Source organism: Aplysia californica, unplaced genomic scaffold (genome assembly GCF_000002075.1).
Source record: "Aplysia californica isolate F4 #8 unplaced genomic scaffold, AplCal3.0 scaffold00337, whole genome shotgun sequence".
NCBI classification, from domain to species: domain Eukaryota; kingdom Metazoa; phylum Mollusca; class Gastropoda; order Aplysiida; family Aplysiidae; genus Aplysia; species Aplysia californica.
Genome location: NW_004797607.1, coordinates 347,441 through 368,842, shown reverse-complemented (window position 1 = coordinate 368,842; position 21,402 = coordinate 347,441). Strand labels below are relative to the sequence as shown.

General features: G+C 37.4%; 1 protein-coding gene across 1 annotated transcript in view; it reads right to left on the bottom strand.

Moving 5' to 3' along the window:
• LOC101863356 (DNA-binding protein RFX2) overlaps window positions 1-17,151 on the bottom strand; it is a 32,879-nt gene extending 15,728 nt beyond the window's left edge. The window contains exons 1-7 of the mRNA XM_035970910.1: window positions 16,538-17,151; window positions 14,003-14,083; window positions 7,768-7,885; window positions 6,570-6,711; window positions 4,616-4,642; window positions 2,748-2,829; window positions 1,060-1,176 (exon numbers count right to left, since the gene is read on the bottom strand). Of these exons, the coding sequence (XP_035826803.1) occupies window positions 1,060-1,176; window positions 2,748-2,829; window positions 4,616-4,642; window positions 6,570-6,711; window positions 7,768-7,885; window positions 14,003-14,059 (543 nt within the window). The 5' untranslated portion in view covers window positions 14,060-14,083; window positions 16,538-17,151. The remainder of the gene's footprint in view (window positions 1-1,059; window positions 1,177-2,747; window positions 2,830-4,615; window positions 4,643-6,569; window positions 6,712-7,767; window positions 7,886-14,002; window positions 14,084-16,537) is intronic.
• Between the last annotated feature and the right edge of the window lie 4,251 nt (window positions 17,152-21,402).

Below are 21,402 nucleotides of genomic sequence, written 5' to 3'. Positions count from 1 at the left end.
ACATGTCCTGATAAGGTAGGATTGAAGACAGCTCCGCCCCACAAGGCCATCTAACCAACCACACTTTGGCGGGTGTGAAGGAGCCTTACCTCTTTGGTATGCAAATTGCTCAGCTCAGCCAAAGGGGTGTGGTTCTTGAGGAAACAGAAGAGAAAAAAAAAACAAAAAAAAACTGGGGAATTGCAGCGCTTACAGGGCATCGACAGCACTAGACAAATGACAAAACAATCCGCAGACTACGTCTCCGGCACAGCCCTCCCACCTAGCCCACTACTCACTACACAATGAGATTAGTAGGAAGAATACAACCAGAATGGGGTAAGACCAAAACTGCAGACATTTACCTAGAGAAGATACTGTCAAACAATTGGAACAGAGACATAACCTCCTTTTTAGTAATTAAAAAAAAAAGATGTAGCACTAACTGATCAATGGCATTTTAAACTTATTCACACACATCCATAATCAAGGTGCCTGCTCGCAGAAAATTAACGAGTAGGCTTAAAATAACTTTCATGCCCCATTAAAAGTTCTTGCTTTTTGGTCAGTGCTCTGAATATGAAGGTGGTTAGTGTGTCATGAAGTAGGCTACCTGTTTACATCAACATCACTAGAACACAGCAACAGATCATCAACCTCATTCTTTAGAATTTCCCCCCGAAGACATAATTATTTTTCACTCATTGAACAAATCTTCTCGTATGGCAAACTTTTTTCATTACATAAAGCACAGTTGTATAATAAGGAAATTACATTCTTGTCTTTCAAATACCCTACAGGTAAAAAGCAGAAATGGAATGTTAGAGTCATAAAACACAATCATCTTCAAAGAATGTCTACTACTACAAAATGTTTTGTTATACTTTTTAAAAATCAAATAAAAACAACTGGCATATTAGATCGAAACCCCAAACATATTAAAGGAAAAATACACACATACACTTCAAATACCATAAATGTGGAAGGGACAAAAAAAAAATTCAAAAGTCAACATGACAGGGTTATTGTGAAGTGGCTCTACAGCACACACACACAGACAAAAAATGGTGCTGGTCTTACCGTGACAGGAGAGGCTCTGGTGGTGTGCGTCAGTGGGGCTCCGTCCCCATCCACCGTGCCGCTCTGGATGAGGAACGTCCCACCGCCTGGCTGCTGGATGATCTGACCCTGGAGGGCCTGCATACACAAGTTTTGAGTTGGAATCAAATAAATAAAAGAGAACCAGCATTTACAACAATTCAGGAATGCCACTAAACTTTTTTGAAAATAGCTGAAAATCCACGCGCCACGGTCTCGCTAACATATGAATAACAATTTGAAACCCCAATTTTTTTTCCAACTATAGATTCTAACTCGATCTCAATAACGGAATAGCGGATCAGGATCAAAATACCGGAAATACCGGAAAAGTGGCATCCCTGACAATTGCCCGCCAATAATACTTGTACTGTAGTGAAAGTAAGTAGCTGCAACTCATATCAAACAATGTTTGGTTGAGGGGGGTAATATTAACCACTGTTATAAAAAACTTCAAGAGACTTTTATTAATTTACTCTCTACCACGATGTAAACAATATATCTTGTGATTTATTATTCTTTTCAAAAAAGTGAATTCCTCAGACTAAGTAGAATTGCATACAGTGCTTCCAACAGCTGAAGCTGAAAAGTAAGGAAAATTCTGCCAGGGGTCCCCAGCAGGGTCCAGGGACAGCGTCCCGGTGGGGGTTCAGGGGGCGAAGCCTCCGAAGAAATTGAAATTCAGTGCTTTTAGAGGGTTGAAAGTGGCATTTGGGAGCCTGTTTGAATAGATTGCCGACAAACTATAACATTTATTTTTTCACCAACATTTTTGTCTTGTTTGATTTCTTCACCTACATATATCTTTCCATTGATGGCAATGTTTAAAAGCAGGTTCCCCTTCCATTGCTACTATAATTCAATTAATTTGTCATCGCACCATTGATAGAAGGCAAACCCGTGAATAATGAATAGATAATAATATGTACCTTCACAATACAGTTTCCCGGCGTATACTCTAATTTTCCTTAAATTTCACGTCTGAATATCGCATGTCACAACCTTGGAACACCACTTAGAATTATTCTTGATTTTAGTCGTCCCAGGCTGGTATTAGCATAAATTTCTTTCATTGCGGCCCTTATTGCATTCCCGTGCCGTAGAATCTTTGTATCGATCATTTTTCTAGATCTAGACAAATTTGTAAAAAAAAGTTTCTTTCTGACAGTAATTTTATGTCTAAGATCACAAGTCAATTTACTTGATCAACGCGCAGATTTTCCGCTGCGGCAACAATACGAAGATAGACAGACGGAATGATAGAAAAGAGGAAATTGGAACAAAAAGTTCGCCAGATTTTGATCAATCCACAGGTAAAAATGTACAGCCGACCAACCCGCAATGAATGCATGGGGCATAGCGGAATAATGGCCGATTGCAGGAAATGTGCAATCTGGCAGGTTTCTATAACATTAACTTATTGACGAGAGAATTACCGTAAATATCTGTAACTTATACAAGTACTAGACGATACGAAGGCGAGTACGGATCTTTAGTTACGGAATTTCCGTAGTCCTACGCTGTCGCAGCTTTTTAAAGAAGGAGTTGATAATGATGGAGGAGCAAGTACGGAACTGGCAGAAAGTACGGATTTCCGTAAAAATACGGAAGAGTGGAAGCACTGTGTATAAAGCAAAACACATCCAACATTATTCTGACAGCTGCCTTACCTGGCCTCCCTGAGGGGTTTGGTAGTATGTCCCACTGACATTGGTGTACATGGTGCCCTGGCTGTAGTCACCATAACTGTGCCTGTACATTGTATCAACCATAGTTGTTTCAATTAATTTAATGGGAAAATTTTATATTCAAACCTACAATACTTTTAATAGACATGAATCAAAGCTACTGAAGGCAAAGAAAAACAGAGTTTTTCTATAATACGCAAAAAAAGTTCTGCAAAATTACATTTCAATCTGTAAACCTTCTAATCATTTGAAATAAATTATGCATTCATAGAATGTTCTTAATATTCTTAAAAGGTTAGCAGTTAGTTTCACAAACAACACATTTCTCAGGTGTTAATAATAGGAAATGACAATTATCACTTTTATCAAATCCAAACCATTAGAAAAGCACTATCAAACCAATGGTGCGTTTGGCTGAATTAGTTGCACCTTCAATGTCATTCTTTATTATAATTATTTTAAAGATATAAGTATAACAGCTAAAAAAATGTTTAAAGCTCAAGTCGATCAGCATAAATACTGAAAAAAATGCATAATTTACTTGTTAAAATAAATACTAAGACCTACAACTAACTAATACTAAAGTTAAAGACTAGCTATTGGGCCTACATATAATCTAAAGATCCTCAACACAAGCATATTATTTTCTCTCCATTCTATGGACGATGAAATGTTCCATGGCCATACAGAGAACTTAAATACAAAAACAAAAGATTGTACGACGCAGAGGAAAAGGCAACTACAGCAGAAGCTCACTGATTTTCAGGATATAAATCAGCATTAATTCACAGAGTAGAAACTAAGCAAGTGCTTCAATGTTTGTTGGCTACTGTTGCAGAACTGGCAGGAAGCTTTGTGAGGCTAATAAATAAATATAAGTATTCTGACATTTCAAACTAAAAGTTCCATCAAATTCAGGAGAAGTGAAGATACAAAAGGACTGTAGCTGATTCACCAATACAATACTCAATTAACACTTTTGCTTTTTATCTCCACTCCGTATCACCCCCAACGTATGTAGTAAAAAGAATACACACCAGGAAGCACAATGTTCAAAGGTTCGGTAACACTAACTTAGACCACTGACAAAAGAAAAGAGCATCAGTTAAATGAGGAACCTTGATTTCCATCCGTCTTAAACTTTGCACGAAAATTAAATGAAATCCGGTTTTCCCTACATCATACGATCAGATTCCTCTCTCACTTGTGAAAACCTAGGTGTACCTATTCACATCCTAAATAAAACATTTTAATGATTTAAAAAGATAAAACAAAAAAACTAACAGTCAACTTGGTACAACCCCAGAGAAATCTTGCAAAACCTTCAATGACACTGGTACTATTTCGAGAATCGGAAAACTCAGTATCAAGCTGACAAGAGAATAAAGACTTAATTTCCAAGATGGTTCATCTGTTCTAGACGAGAGTACGAGGTTTCTAAACAGCAAGCATAAAGACAACAACAAAAAAAAGAAGAAAAGTAGCTATGAACTCAGCAACACTTTTTCTAACTCATACAATATTGCTTGTAGACTACCTCCTCTAGGCCATAATAACAAAAACAAGTTTTCTTTGCTCAGAAAATGCCGAACAAAAAGAAAAACGAACAAGAAAGTGACACAGAGCAAGACATGAAACAAAGACTACATAAAGAGAAGATTACAATTGAAGAGAAAATTACAGTAAAGGACATAAACCTGAAGGGATTAGCAAAGCTGAGTAGAGAGGCACACATCAAGCCATTGGGTTGCTCTAAAATACTTCCACTTAAGTCATATCAGGTTAACTGCAAGGAGAAGCTACAAAGCACTACATTTACAGCTACTTTTGTTATATTGCTAAAAGAATACCTAGCCTTCAGCACCAGGTCTTTGGGCCTAAAAAAAAAATGTAAAAAAAAGACAAGAAAAGTATGACAGAGCTCATTGAAGAAAATGGGACTTGTGTTTGATAGATTCAAGGCAAAATACAATATTATATGCTATATGAAAAACTTTAAGGGCCAAACGAATATAAAATCTGCTAGTTTCACACACACACACACACACACAAATACCAAACTTTAGACTTAAGCAGTAGTTGCTGTGTATGTGGCAAAGGTACTTATTGAGAATTAAACACTTTAAAACTAAATATATATCTCATCACATTATTTTCATCATAAACATTTCCTTGTCAAACAATATTTTAGTGACAGCACAAGAACCACCACGTTCCGCCAGGAACCAATTAGGAAAACAGTAATACTTAAAAAGAATAGAAACATCACACCGGAATACAAAAAACAAATGTCACTGACAGACATAGTAGTCAACCAACCACTGACAGACAGACATATATAGATTACAACATAAATGAGCATGTATTCAAAACATGAATTTGCTCAACTATGATCACGTCATGCAAACTACATGTATATTGAGAGCACCCAAAAGAAGATATCTTGAGGCGAATCACAAGAGGAGGAGGGCAAAAACAAGTTCACAAAATTACAATTTATAGTTACAGATACTGAGCTATGCCTCGAGTAAGACCCATCAGTCTCATACAATCTATAAACGCTCAAAAATATGTGCAGATACACACATATAAACACTCACACTCTTAACATTCACATCTGACAGTAACAGCCACTGCTGTAAGTGAAAATGCATTCATTTCTCCATGGAGAGAACATCAACAATAAGTGTCCAGGCACTTTCCCTTCCACTTACTCTGAGCCACATGCAAAAACAATTTTTAAAATTTCCCCCATACAACAGCGCCTATCACAAGTGAACCAAACACCCTCTTTCCTCCTTCAATTTTACTGGATATTAACAAAATTACGCTCTCTGCATTACTTTCAATTCATTTCCTATCAAGCAAGAAGGAAGTACAATCCTCGATTGCCCTCACAGAAAAGAAGGGCAAAAATGCTTTAATATTTTTTATTTTTCTTAACCCTTTCGATTTCCCAATATTCAATGTCAGCTGAGGGGTGGGGAGCTACTCCGTCCATGGTCTTTTGGTATGTTTATTCCTTCTGAAGAATGGATTTGTCTAAAGTGTATTTTAAACTTTGTAAACTTCATAAGTCATGAAATGCAACAGAAAATACCATACAATTTTTCTTACGCTGTGTACTTTGAAGTCGTCCAATATTTTTACAAGCCATGTTTTCACAAACATTTTTCATCATCTTTTAAATACAGACTTAAAAATGCTTCTACCATCAAAGGGCCACTTCTGAAATGTCATTTGAATGAAGACTGGAGAATACTTAGAACTAGTTAGTTCAAGATCCAAGAACCTCAAACCATACCCTTGCCAATACTGTAAAGCTTAGTGAAACTAACACGTTTCAACTCAGGTAGAAAACACATACTTTAGTTAGAGTGAATTGCAACACTCAAAGAGCAAGTTAGGAGTGTCATGCCAAGAACAGAAACAATTAAAGATCACCAAACAGACCAGCACAGCAAAATAATACACAAAATGAAAACCAGAAAAGAGCACCAGGCTGGGGTAAGAGAGAGGGAGAACCACTGAGGTGCACAAATTTGCTTCTAAAATACTTCTCTTAGTATTTGGATATATTTACACATCTCTTTCCAAATTTACACCTCTCTACTCTAAGAACATTTCAAGCTGCTCTCTATTTTTTTGTTTACTTCTCACAGTTCTACACGCTTCTCTTCTCTTTATTTATCAATATTTGTCTTATCCTTCAATCTCCCATGTCAACCGTCCTTAGCCCTCTCTCTCTCCCCCTCTCGCTCTCTCTCTGGGCAGTTGGCTACTAAACCCTAGTGTGGTCCGTACATTTGGCCATTAGCGTAGATGGCAGGCTCAGAGCCCTCTACGTACTGTAGGTGAGCTGGGTAGACTGTTTGACCAGCCTGCTGGATGGTGATGGTCTCCGTTTGACTTTGATCTGCCAACTGCTGATGGTCCACCGCTGATGCTGCAAAACGGAGAAAAACATTACAATAAATAAATGTCTTTTGCACTATCCGGATCATCTAGGAGGCAAGCTGCTCATCAGGACTGACCACCAGACTCTGATGATCCACTCCTGCAAAAAAAAACACCTGAGATTCTCAACATCGCCACATTTCATCCAAACCATCCTCCAAACCAGAAAAATAAAACTCTATATTGCCTGTAAGCCCCAATCATTACAGAACAGATGCCGTTAAAGGGAAGCAAATCAAAGTCCACTTTATAAAAGTAAAACAACATGAAAAGCCCATGGTTCACCTGTTGTGGAGCAACAGATTTTTATTACAAACCAAAATGTTGTATCAACACTTTTGTGTAACTATGATTTAAAACAACAAATCTAGAATACTTTTAGATTGACCACAAAGAGCAGTGAGCTGGTTGAAAACTCTTACATATGGACAAAACCATACTAAGATGAACAAAAGAGATGGCCGTCCTATAAAAGGACATATCATGTGCATACATACTCTATGAGGCACCCAGTCATCTTGTGAGACCAACCCGAGGACTTCTTTCAATATTTCATAGGCACAGTCAAATGCATTCCAGACACATTCACATACCAAATACTTAAGCTGTTTTCCAGGTCGGTTTGTTGGTTGACTCTGATGCCATAAAAAAAACCAACAAACCATTCATTGTTATCTCTCTCTCTCTCTATTAGTGATTGAGGAGAGGGTTTGAAAATAAATCTAGCATCCATATAGCGAAATCAAAAAGATGCAGATATCTTTGCATTTTGTCCGAATTTCATTATATGTATATGTTTTAAATACCAAGAATACACCATGCAAAAATTCGGGACAATATTACCAATCTCAATCAAACATCAGTCCGAAATAAAGCTGTAAAATATTTAAGAAGATGTTTTTTTTCTTTCAAAGTGCAAGGTCTTTAAACTGAGCTGCAAGAAGGATGCTAAAACCAAAGCTGGTTAAACCAAAGTTTCAACTACACAAAAAAAAAAAAATCATCAACAAAACATCCAGGTAAAGAAAGTTTAAAAAGGGCGTACTGGTGACAATAAACTGCTGTCCTGTGTGGGCTTGTGCTGGTTGTATGATGGTTGTCTTTTGCCCGGTCTGTACAGTCCCGCCACTGCTGGCGGCAGATGTTTTAACCACACTCCCATTCTGAAATTAGAGAAAATAGTAATCACAATCATTACGGTAAATTGGAAAGGATTCACTTCAACTTCATCATATTTCAGACGACACACAAAATATCACTTGACATCAGAGAACCTTGAGTCTACAGAGATGGACCACCATGAAACAGAACATAAAATTTTAAGAAAACAAGCGCTACACAACTAATCATCAACAAAAATATAACATTCACACAGCTAAATCAAAAACATAATTTAGGAGTTGGCATTCAAGACAAAAGAGTCAAAGAAGCCAACTGAACACTCAAAAATCTGTCACTTTCATGACAACAACAAGTCAGAGCAACATTACAAGTGACCAAAGAAGCAATGACTTCATCAATATTGACACATCACAAAACAGCCTCATCTTAAAGTGTTGAAGAAAAACAAAAAAAACAGCACAAAACAGCATTTAGGATAAGAACACTTCCACTTGGCATGAAATTTCTTGAAAGAATCAGATGTGTACATACTTCCACAAAAATTAGAACAGAAAAAGACAAGAGAAAAAATGAGCCCAAAAAAAGTATTAGGGAATAAGATGAAAAAGAGTTTGTGTGAATGAGTATAAAGAGAAACTCAAAGATATGATGACAGTTTCACGGCACTTGCAACACAAATAGATCACATAAGTGCCACAGATTTCAGGTGTTATTAGAAAGTAACAAACACAAAAAAAAAAGGAGGAGAGATAAGGACAATAAAAGTTTCATAGAAAAGAAGGAGCAAACTACACTACAGCAACCAACAACCAAAAGAGAGGATGCCATGATAGCTAGTTAATGGTGGGAGAGCAAAATAAACACAGCAACCAAGGAGAGTAAAGATATCAACTCTTCCAAGAGCTATAACAAAATAAAAAACACCAGACATAACTCTTGAGTTTTTTCTACCATTTACAGGAGTTGTTTTCTTTTGTCACCTAAACCTAGTGCACTATGTCTCATTATAACCCCAAAAGCTTGCCTCCAACTTCTAAAGCAGAAACAAAGGCTTAGTCATTCATTACTAAAAAAACTTTGTTCAGGAATTGTTCCGAAAAACAAGCAAAAACTAGCACTAAATAAAACGAAACAGGTTGTCATTAGTACTGGACACTGCCAGCGTCCGATGGGGAACAGGGTTATTACCGTCGGAAGCTCCCATCGTCTGACGGGGTTCAATGAGTTAAATGAAAGAACAAAACAGACACAAAGAAAGAGGAATGGGGACAGGAGAAGTCTAAACAGATTAACAACAAGATTCACTGCTGATATTGGAATTCAAAAGAAAATGCCGTAAAAGAGACAAAGCTATATATGACAGCACTATTGTTAAAATGTGAAGCATCGTGGTGAAATCAAGTGCTCGTCAAAATATTGAAATTAAAGAAAAGCGTTTTTCTGACCGTCTGGCAGTTTTGCCCTAATTTTCTTTTATTCACCCAACACCTTTCACGTTCATTTAAAAACATATTTCTGAGTGGATTTTACAGAAAAACATCGACAAGTAAAGGCATAAAAAAGTGAATTTTTAGTTTCCAATGCCTCTTAAGCTATGGAAGTTAGCAAACTTTGGCGGCCATTTTCTCACTAATTTTACCTCGGAAACCAGATGGCCCTCACCTCCTTCAATTGCAAATATCTTGATTTCTATTCAACATAGATGGATATTTTGTTCACCAAAGCAACTTTAACTTAATTTAAGATACCAAAAACCCCATATGCCCAAAAATTGACGAGCACCTGATTCCACCACGTCATGTCAAAAGTGCAATAAAAACTGAAAGACACCCCGCTTATCTGGAAAACAAAGACACTAAAAGCACTGTTCTTTTTTAAAAAAGAACCAAATAATTAACACTGCTTATCTTTTCAACACAAAAAATAAGCAAAACATAAAAAATAATCCAGTAAAAAGTAAACCCCCTTTTATATTATTGAATAAACGGCTATTAAAAGTTTGCAGACACACAAAATACTCTGTAACAAATAACACACACTGCTGTGTACAGGTTACAAAAGAAGCGACAGAAAATTAGAAAAAATCACTGATGAGATTAGCCCCCTTGAAAAGAGCTGATCCGGTGGTAGTTTAGACCTTCCAAAACCAAAAGAATTACAGCAAGTTTTTGAAACAAATAAAATGCACACAAATGTCCAAAGTGCTGCTTCAGAAAAACTATGGGGTTCTGTCAAAAGCTAACAAGAGATCAGTAAATAACTGTACTTCTCAAACTATTTTTTGACATTGTTTCTTCTAACAGAATAACTGGGAGCCGGACTGACGTCTATGATAAAAAATATGTCACTTGATAAACATCAAGACAGAACTACACTTTACAATTCACTAGCAGTTAAGAGATCAGTTATTAGAACCACACCCCCTTTTTAATTCCTTGTTTGCTACCATGAACAAAGATACATTCAAACCTGCCAAAGCAAAATCTCTTAGCTCCATTGATGGGAAATTATTACAATCCAACATAGAAAGCATGATTGGATAGTAATAATATCCCACCCCATAATACTTTTTAAATGGAAAATAGCAATGAAAAATGTACTCATAAAGCCTTAATTTAACAAATAACTGCAAAAGACAGTGAATACGGAAGACAAAAGTATTAGCTGCCTCCGACTGAGGACACCGAATGTGAAGAAATCAGATCATATATGTGCAACTCTTCTGAACAAAGCCACGCCAAACCAAATATGTACAATACACTCAAATGCGACGTCAACCTGCCTCTGATTCAACTGACCATGAGGCAGTTATGATTATGTCACAGCATGATATAGTGCAGACAGGTATCAATGAAAGGTTTAATATGATCAACACGATAGTTTCTATATATTTCAACTGACTTTTTTCCAGGAGAAAACTCAAACTATAATGAAACCCAGAGAATTGCTAGTATTCCATTTACACAGGAAATGGTAGTTTAAGTTAAAATGTTACAAAAGAAAATAAAACAAAGCTCCATAGTTTTCATCACTCATACGAGAGCGTTGTTTTGATACATTGACTATTCGCATCAACACTGTGTTAAATAGTGGCGGCTTAAATTGACTTTATTGAGGGGGAGGGGGGCTTGCACTTATCTTTTGTACTGTTTGTCATTCTGTATCAATATTTTACTCACATTTACACAATCCTCACTAAGATTGTCACTAACATTAAAAAAGAGTGTACCCCACACTTATCTTTCATTATAAACTAATATTAAAAGTACAATCATTAACAATCGGAGATATTCTTTGAGCATGGTGTTTGAGTTAGGGCATCACTCTCCTTCATCTCCACTTAAATTTAAAAGCTTCCATGTTCACACAACAGTACAGGATTTCCCCTTAAAAACTAACTGGTTTTCATAAAAATGCCCTTACATCAAACTTCCATATATACTAAACTGCCAAGGAGGAAACGAGGTCAAAACTGTCTACAATTTCAGAAAAGTTTTCAAGCAGTCTACTATTTCAGAGAAGTCTAAAAATTGCATAACACCCAATATATGATAATCATGATATATGTTTGTTATGAATAGCCATGACACTTGGCAAAAATATGTATAGAAAAAATATATGAGCATCAAATTCACTACCTTTGAGCTGTCTTAATCATGAAATTAAGCAACTCAAAAACACAATTCCCAAAGCATCTAGCTAGTTACAATATATATACTTGTCAGCTTCTCCTCTTATGCAGCCGAATTCACTTCAAAATTTCTGCTTAGTTCATACAATTAAATAATTTTCAATACAGGAAATTGAAAGAAATGTGTACGGCTACAGGTAGTGAATGTTATCCATTTGTGGGAAAAAAATTTTAAAACACAAAAGGTCACACAAAGGCACAAGAGAAAATGTAAACTTAATGTCTTATGACATACTTCTTGATTCAAAGTTGAGAAATAGATGTGTCACCACACTGTGGAATCTGGCGCTTATCAAATTTTAAACATATATATGAAGTGATGAATGCTGTCAGTGCTCATCTGTATTATTTCATTATATCTCTATCCTTACTTCTTCTTAAACGTTTACTCAACAAAGTACAAAGAAGTCATATATTCATGATTCTAATATATACACTTTCATCTTCTGCATGCAATAAGCCTTGATTTGATGAATGACACGACCATTATTCCAATACATCATAGGTGGTTTATATAGGCCGTACTGACAAGTAAATATGTGCTCCAAAATTTTTTTTAATGAATTCCCCAAAACGAACTCAAAATTGTGCGTTCAAAGAAATAAAGAGCTTGTTCATTTATCAAGATTTAACAAAAATAATACCCATTTGTTTTGACTCCAGATATATTTACATTTGGCACTGAGAAAGATGTGGGTCGTTTGGTGTCACTAGTAAAAAATAGACTAGAAAATTGTCCCCATTTTGGGTGTCCTTTGAAACTGCAAATTTATGTTACTTTTGAGCTTTTTATCAATGCTTTTTAAATGGAAATAAAAGATGTTCAGCAAAAAAAAATTAATGATAAATTTGGAATATGTCGATTCCTTTGATTTTATTATTTGATGAGTGCCTGATTTCACCACAATGCAACACATATTAAAGCACTTAAATGATCTTAGAATTTTGCTTTGGCAGTTTTTAAGAAAAAATAAAGACTAAAGTGCAGTTCAATTTATACAACATTAAAACACGACTTCACAGCACATCCTGATTCTAATGTAGTTTATCTTTCTTTTTAGGCTGAGAAGGGATCTTACCAAACTAACTTAGAAAGGAGCATGATTACGACTCAACAAAGTTTTAATTCTCACACAGCATATATATTAATATAAGTTCTTAGCTTTTCTTCTTCATTTTTTGTCTCTACGACTTATATTTATAAGAAAAAAACTGCTTGCAAAATAAGGAAGCAAGAAATAAAATTCAGTCTACACTTTTTGAAATCCTTAACAAAACAAAAGCATAAAAGACAACAGAATTCACAATGGAGTGACAAGGCCTTAGGGCACAGAAAGAGGAGAACTACATCTTTTCCTTTTTTTCCCCCCTTCTTCTTCTGAGTTAGTCTCAAACCCATGGCAGTGCAACTTGTAAGTAAGAAAAACTTTTAAATGAAAGCTTGTGCTAATTTCACTCTTTTCTACTGACACCTCTCAACAAACTCACCCCATCTGCTGTAAGGTCTAGTCCAAAAGCCTGTATTGAAATTAGGAGGGATTAACCTCTGCACGATCTATTCAATGTCCTATACCATTGTACTAGGTGATTACAGGACTGCTCTTACAATACATTTTTTTATATTTTTGTGAACATAGAACGGGTTATCTATGGACACAAAGTTACACAAACCATTGAAACATAAAACCATCATCATAACTGAAAGAGCAACAAAACCTGCAATATCATCAGAAAAACAAAGTCACACTTAAAAAGAAATAAATCAGAACATTAACTACATACTTTTTTTTTCAGTTAAGAAATTACCGATAAGATACCATTCTCATTCAATGAAAAAAATCAGAGCAATCCAGTCATTAAAAAAAAACATTGTCAAAATTATAGGAAATGATGTGGGGGGGGTTTTTGTTTATCTTATCACATCATTTAGTCTTCTACAAAGTAGGTAGTGAAAACCAGATGAATAAATCAACAAAAAGGTTTAAAACTAAAAATATATCCATAAAAAATTCCTCTTGTAGTTTAATGCTTTCATTAAATCAAAGAAGGCTGGGGGGGGGGGGGGGATGACGGGGTGTGGGCGGGGAGTATGTAAGTGGTATGTAATGAAAGGAGTCGCTCCCCGTCCGTCCGTCCGTCTGAATGTAGTCTCTCCATCCGCCTGCTCGCTAAACAAACTGTTGTCTCTGTCCAATGTGTAGCGAGTAGTGAACGAATCTTCACAAGCGGACCGCTCATTAAACCGCTGACGCTAATTTAGTGAGCCCGACCCAACTCTATCAATCACCATTAACAGAGTATGATCATGAATCTGCTGTTTTCTCTTCCATCTGACTAAGCAATGAACCACAAAAACCCAGATTACAATTTTTTTTTAATTTACAAGTCAAACATCAGTTAAGTATAACTTTAAAATAAAAATCACTAACAGGAGAAAGCAAACATTAATATCTAACACTATGCTTACCTGGACTGCAGCAGGATTCATCACCTGCAAGTCTGTCACATATGTCTGAGTTGCCATTGCTGGCACTTAAATGTAGACCACCTGAGGGGGGAGAAACCTCAAAAAGGTAAGAAAATTCTCATAAAATATATACTTTACAAAACAGATAGATAGCACTTCCATTGCATCTCTCTTACAGCACAAATTAATCTAAAAAATAATAAATTATATTACAGAACAGTTACCTAATTTCCAAAAATATGAGCCAACAAAAAACAAAAAAAAGAAAAAAAAGTTACTGACAATGTTTTTCTGTGCTCACAAAAGAGAATTACTTCGGTAGGGTTAACGGTTATTTAGCTTGATTCCTCGAATTACCTGGTTTTAAAAAAAATAATCTCTTTGATCATGACAGTTCTAAAAAGCAGGAAACATTAAAAATGCATGATAACAAAGTAAACCGAAGAGGAAAAATAAATTAAATGAATCAGTGTGTGTCACAACTCCACAGATTCCACTCAATAACTGAATACCTGAGGTAATAAATATACTTGCTACTATACAAAAGGTATTGAGAAACAACAGTGTGAATAATTTTTTTACATGTAAATTTTTAACCCGTTTTTTAAACCCCACATCAATGCAATTTAGATCAATTAGGAGGTTAAATTCGACCCTGCCCATTATAAGGGTTAATCCAGGCAGAGAAGGATACAATATCCCAGAGACAATCAAAATTCTTCTCACCCGGGAATAGAACAATTAGTCTTCCATACGCGACAACGAAGCACCTAACTACTATCAGATGCTGGTAGTGTAAATGAGAACTCTTTGAAATAAAAACATACAGAGACTTTCCACAGAAGCATGTCCAGCACGGTCCTCAACAACAACCATCTTTCATACTGTCTCCGTAAAAGTAAAAAAGTGAACAGTTACGTAGCTTCCCTCTGATGCAAGGTGTAAGACCATGACAAATAAATTATAAAATGGCCGAAAGCACACACCCGAGACATGAAAAGCCTACAAAAGTAAAAGAGCCATGTCGGAACAAAACAACCTGTCTTTCGATTTGTTTGCCTAACAAGTACAAGTTTAGAGAAAATTTATATTACAAAAATTGGAAACAGGGTTGCCACTTTAAAAGATTCCCCATAAAAATATAAAGAGGCTCTCAACTGTTCCAATGAGTGGATCATTTGAGGACTATACCACAACTACAAACTGATCTTTGAACTTGACATCTAGATCTAGACCTGATCCTAACCTTATCATGCCTTATGTAGAACAAAGCCCACTCTCGAACAATACAGCAATCACATTAAAACGAACTAAAACCAGTGGAGGACAGGCAGTAAAGACACATCATGTATGAATGCACGAAGAAGACTGAACCATTCCTGCCTCCTCCCCTTTGAAATTCACTGATAAGATAACCTCCGCAAATGCTGTAGTCATCCTGGTCTGGAAATACGATCGCAAGTTAACATTGATCTCCAGATATCAGACTATTATTAGATCTAGCCAAGTAGGCCTAGATCTAGATTCTATAGATATCTAGACCAGGCCTAATTGATGAAAGCGGCTATCATTAAATTCAAAACGATAGTACAATAAGGTATTTCAATTACCTAATTAGGAGAATTTAGGCGATTGTTAAGATTCCCACGTTTAATTCCGATGTGTTTTTCATACCCTCAGGCATATTTCGCTTTGGTCCCTAACCCTAACCCTGGCCCTAACCCTAACCCAGGGTCAGGGACCAAAGCGAAATATGCCTGAGGCCTGAGGGTATGAAAAACGCACATCGGAATTAATTTAAATAAATGCGGGAATCTTAACAATCGCCTGCCAGAATTTATGGGTTTCAAGAATGATAAAGACTCAATTCGGGTAGTCACAAAGACAACAGATAGAGATCTATTTATGAGGGGCGGAGCTAAAACCTACAAAAACTATGCACAGAGGCAAAGACTCTTCATAAATAAAGTGTTTACATCTACAATTGTTTACCTCAAACATGCGTTGACTGGACTCTAAATAAACATTCCCATTTAAACAATATCATACACATACTCTCATAAACGAAATCGGTTCAGGCCGATCTACAGAAGAATTACCTCACACTTACATGACCCATTATCGAGTCTTCTTTTTGGTCTGAACAAAACGAATGGAAACTGGGGACGCTTGGTTAGGGCCATTCAGCAATAACAATCATGTGAGGCAAACCTATTCTCTAAAACACGGTTAAAACAAACAAAACATACAAAATAATAATGACCTAAACGACACCGCATCCAATTTTGCATGTCGGCAAACCAGAAAGCATGGCCCCAATGCACATGAGGTCTTGTATTTAACACGCGACATTCAACAACGCTACGATCGAGCTTTGGTTCGGCCATTTTCAAACCGACCTTTCGACACTTGCAATCACATGGAAACAGCAAACAAACATTCTTACTGGACAATGCACCAAAACAGACAAAAACAAGCACTCTTCTTGCAACTCATCACACACACTAACATATCAACATATAATGCTAAATTCACCTTATAGTTGTTGATGGGAAACAGTCGTCACAGCTACCGTGTCTATGGCGTTTATTCCTACGGCAACAGTTGCCAGACTCTTCGCGTCAGCATATGCAATATTCATACGCCAACATCCGGGTGATTCAATTCCCAATGTCAACTAATAAATGTTCAACAAATAATCCAACAACTTTTATAATTGCTTTCAATTTGAAAATATTACCTTATCTTAATAAGACTTCCATCTTAGATTTATGGTGATAAAAATAAAAACATTTGCGAACTATTTTTTTCGTGGAATGCGCGTTGACATGAATAACGTTTAGATACTGTTCGGCGTGTTCGGGCAAGTTGCTATCAAGATGGCGGTTATTTCCTAAAGACCAGCGTGCTTGACAACTAAAGCACGAAACACAAGTACCGACTCGTTATTGAGAAAAGTAGCTTTCAGGGCGACGGAAAATTTTGAAGTTGCATATCGTAAAAAGTACTTACGGTACCGCTGTAGAAAACTCCGGTCGGGTATAAACATATGGGATTCAATTCAGCAGTGGTTAAATATTGTTTTCGGTAATCGGAACTGGCTCACAAATGCGGTCACCGAGCAACGACTACGGTTGCCATTGAAATGTGGAGCTCAAAGGTCGAGGTTGAAGGACGAAACAGGAAAAAAGTTCGACGGGCATAGCATTGTTTCGTGGTTTTGGCGTGTTCGCCTTCTTTCATTTGTTTCAATGCTGATTGGTTTGGCTTTTGGGGGCTTTGTAGTTTTTTACGTAGAGTTTAGATTTTGATTTTGATCTACAAATCTAAATCCTTTTTTAAAAATACATTATATGGTGATGTGTAAACCAAAATAGAATTAGAACGTTGTTTGTTTTTTTTAATCTGGATCTAGATCTAGTGTCTGACGTCTGAGACTTATTAAATTACTTTGGCCGAAATTTATGGAATTGATTAATTGACTACAAATTTATAAGTACACGGTATCCAGATATAGATCTAGTTAAAATTAGGCCTATATGTTACGATTTTGCGCTGAAAATACACAAATTGCATCGTGTTGGCCATTCCTATTCCTATGCCTATATAATAGCCTACATTGTCATTTTTCTCACTACCACTTCATATACACATACTTATGCAATTTTGAATTGCTTTGGTTCGTTTCGCTCGATGTGCTCCGGGCTGCAGCTTAGGGAATCGTTTCTTAGCCTACTGACTATTGTTCAAATTAGCCTATCTAACGCCTGAGGGAAGAAAAAGGTTTAGGGCCCAGCTTACGTGTTTGTTTGGTTTTTTTACTACTACGACGCAACATTGTGTCACTTTAATTTAAATTGATAGCGCATTGAAGATATTTTACTTTTTTTTGGGGGGCGGGGGGTAAATGTTTTACGAGATTTGCAACACGCATGAGGTCATATTATGAGTATGAGCGCGCGGGATCGGGACACATTAAACATTTTCAGGTAGGAAATTTGGAATTTTGCCCGGGTGGCGGCCGAAGCCTACTCTTATCGATTATAGACCACGCAAGTGATCTTTAACGTTCGCAACTTGCACACGGGACTTCGACTGAGATTGTTCGATCGCCATTGTCCGAGAAGACTTTGTGTAAGTGTAGATCTTTCCTACCAGAAGATCAGGGGTGTGGCTGAAACACAGCAGTAAGAAAGAGCCATGAGTAGCAATAGAAAGGCTGCAGAAAGAGTCATGAGAGATCGAGAAGCCCAGAGGAGAGGGCAAAGGAGGCGAGGGGAGGGGCAGAAAGTGGAGACGAAAGTAGACAACAGAATATTGCTAGAGAGCAGGAAATGGGGTGAAAGGAGACAATTTAAGACAATAATTTTTTTCCGTCGCATACTCGGAATAGAACCCGGGACCTTTGAATGATAGAGGCGATAACACCTTAACCTCTACGCCACGACACAGAGCCCATACAGTACCGTAGGCCTACGTACAGCATACAAGTCACAAGTGAAAAGGAAAAAAAGAATATCGTAGATGGACCAGCTTTTGATAAGAAAATCGAACACTTGAGGGGTGCAGCACTCATGCTAATAATTAGGCCTACATCGAATCATGCGATTGACCCGAAATAAACGTTGTTTCAGTTAAGCAAAGATTCTCTACTACTGGGTAGAAGAGAATCTTTAGTTTAAGTGTGTTTTCAGCAAAGGGTTATAAAGAATGCTATTTATTATTTCCCCGAATGTTTGATTTGCAGTGAGATTTCACCGTACGCTTGTCCTCACCAACTCCATCGACTCTTACCAAACCCAAGCAAATTGTGGTAGGCCTATGCTTATATAGATAAATATGATAATAACCATATAATAATTAGTATAGGCCTACCTTTTTTTAAACAATACTTGTTATATACATAAATACATGTATATTATGTACACGTACAAAACAAGCCTAGCTCACTCAAAAATATTCTATTGTAATTGTACTTTACTGTAGGTCAAATGTTTCACGACAATTTGTGAAAACCTAGAAAAGGTTGTGCATTGCGCTCGAGCTGGCGTGTGCTTGTACTTGTAATGGGTGTGATGCATTTACTTATAATTATAGTACATGTATATATTAGAGAGAGTGTGTGTTTGTGTGTGTGTGTGTGTGTGTGTGTGTGTGTGTGTGTGCATGTGTGTGTGTGTGTGTGTGTGTGTGTGTGTGTGTGTGTGTGTGTGTGTGTGTGTGTGTGTGTGTGTGTGTGTGTGTGTGTGAAAAAGAGGTAGGGCCGGAACATTTTTTTTCCTGTCTGGGAGGAAGTTAAGTGCATAATCTCACGTAACATACTTTTTTTCTTTTTTTTTCTCCGTTTTAGTTTTTTCATCGCTGACTGCGTAGGCTGCTGGTGGGTATCAGGAGGACAACAGTAGTGGTCAGTTGCCAATCGAGTGCTGGCCTGGAGGTGGGTCAAGTTGTTGGCTTTGAAGGTGTACGTGTCCTTTCCATAGAGTAGTTCCAGCGACGTCTAATTGGTCTCCCGTCTGTTTCTTCAGCGAGAGCGTCTTGAGTTGTTGTTTTTTTATGTTATACTATAATGTAGCCTTAACTTTTTTTGGTAAGTGTTTTACGGCGCTCGCACTTGCATAAGGTCATATGAGCGCGCGAAACAAATTAAGCATTTTCAGTTTAATAAGAATTGATTTTGAATTTTGCCCCGGTGGCGGCCAAAGCTTAGAGTAAAGGCACTATTGACGGTCATTTCTCACCTACTTTGCTCTGAAAGCCAAACGAATAGAGATAACTTTTTTTTTTTTTAATGTTGGCCTGCAAACGTGGACATCTTCTGGCCAATTATTGTATGATGGTCTATAGAGCATGTATTGCCAAGAGGGATGTTCATTCTAAAACACCATGTGAAGGGACCAGTTGCGATCAGGGCTTTATGCGGCCATCGAGGACACATTATGCGCCATGGGGACTGTGATGCGATCACATGGGGATATGTTTGCGGCCAGGACCTCCCAAAATGATTTTGTTGCGTACTGTGGGGTTGTTGTTTTTTTTTGTAAGAAGCCATGCCAGTGCGGTGGACTCGTGGTTGACGGACTTTGGCCAAAAGGTTCGAATCCCGACAGTATGATACTCATGAGCTTCGGCTTTTTATTGACGCCCCCCCCCCCCCCCCCCGGCGGCCCCTGGAGTCATATACTCCGCAACGTTCAGACTTTGAATGAACTTTGGTGACCCCAGCAACCGCAGCGTACTTACATGATGACATGTGGTGCGAACGAATGCAGGTTCACTGACCGGTCACGTTGGTGAGCCCGACAAGCTGAAAATCAGACGACGTTTGATTTTCTTTTCTTTTCTTTTTTTCAGAAGTGATAGCACAGTCACAAATATTGATTTAGTTTAATGGCGACACGGCGTTTATACCTAACAACCTGCGTGTCACAAATGTTGCTTTATCAGACCGAGAAAAGCCGAAAGCATAACTCAATCGCGACCGGAAAAAATGAACTTACTGACCCTATCGGTTTTGGTTTTATTTATTTCCCTAGGTCACTTCCCGGACAATTTACAGATTTCCTCAAATTCCCGGGGCATTCCCGTGTCTCGGATTTTTTTTCCCTCAAATTCCTGGGGCCTGGCGGTCACCCTGTCAAGAGGTCCAAGTTTCTTCAGACTGCAGCGATTCTGATGGAGTCAGTCTTGATTGATCGATCGCATTGAAGTCAAGAATGGGTGGTTGGCGGGTGCTCTGGTGTGGTTTGCTCCTTCTTTCCTATCAAACATATATCGCCCTTATCTCCCCTTCTTCTTCTTTATGTTTGTTACTCTCTTGTAACACATCTAATCTTCTGGCGCTCATATGACCTTATGCAGTTGCGAGTGCCGTAAAACCTCTACTAAAACTAAACTAGAAGTCAAAAACTACAAACCAGGCTTTCTAGTACGCTAAATTGCTGTTAAATGGGCACTGTTAGCAACTGATCACAACAATGTACCTTTTCTTATGGAGTGGACCTTTTGCGGCCGTCGACGATGGCAAGAAGTCCCTTTTGGAAGAAAAAAAAAGGGAATGACTCTGCAGCCACCCCTTCCCTGGGTCCCCTTAGTTGTTTTCTTTATGTTAAACATGATATTTATTCATTACCTCAACATATGAACATAATATAATCGATTAAAAATATGATAAGAAAACTTTGTAATGAACATAAATAAGTGACCAGTCACATTTTCACATTGGGACATTTTGATCGACTAAATTCTTCAAACAACTGCCACTCTCAAACTTTGCTGCCTATCGAGACCATCTTTGTTGTGAACATGTGATTCATGCCAGTGCATCGCGGGAGTTTGGCTCCCGTTTGGAAAATGAAACAAGACATGAGTTATTTACAGTATAATCCGCTTATATTATA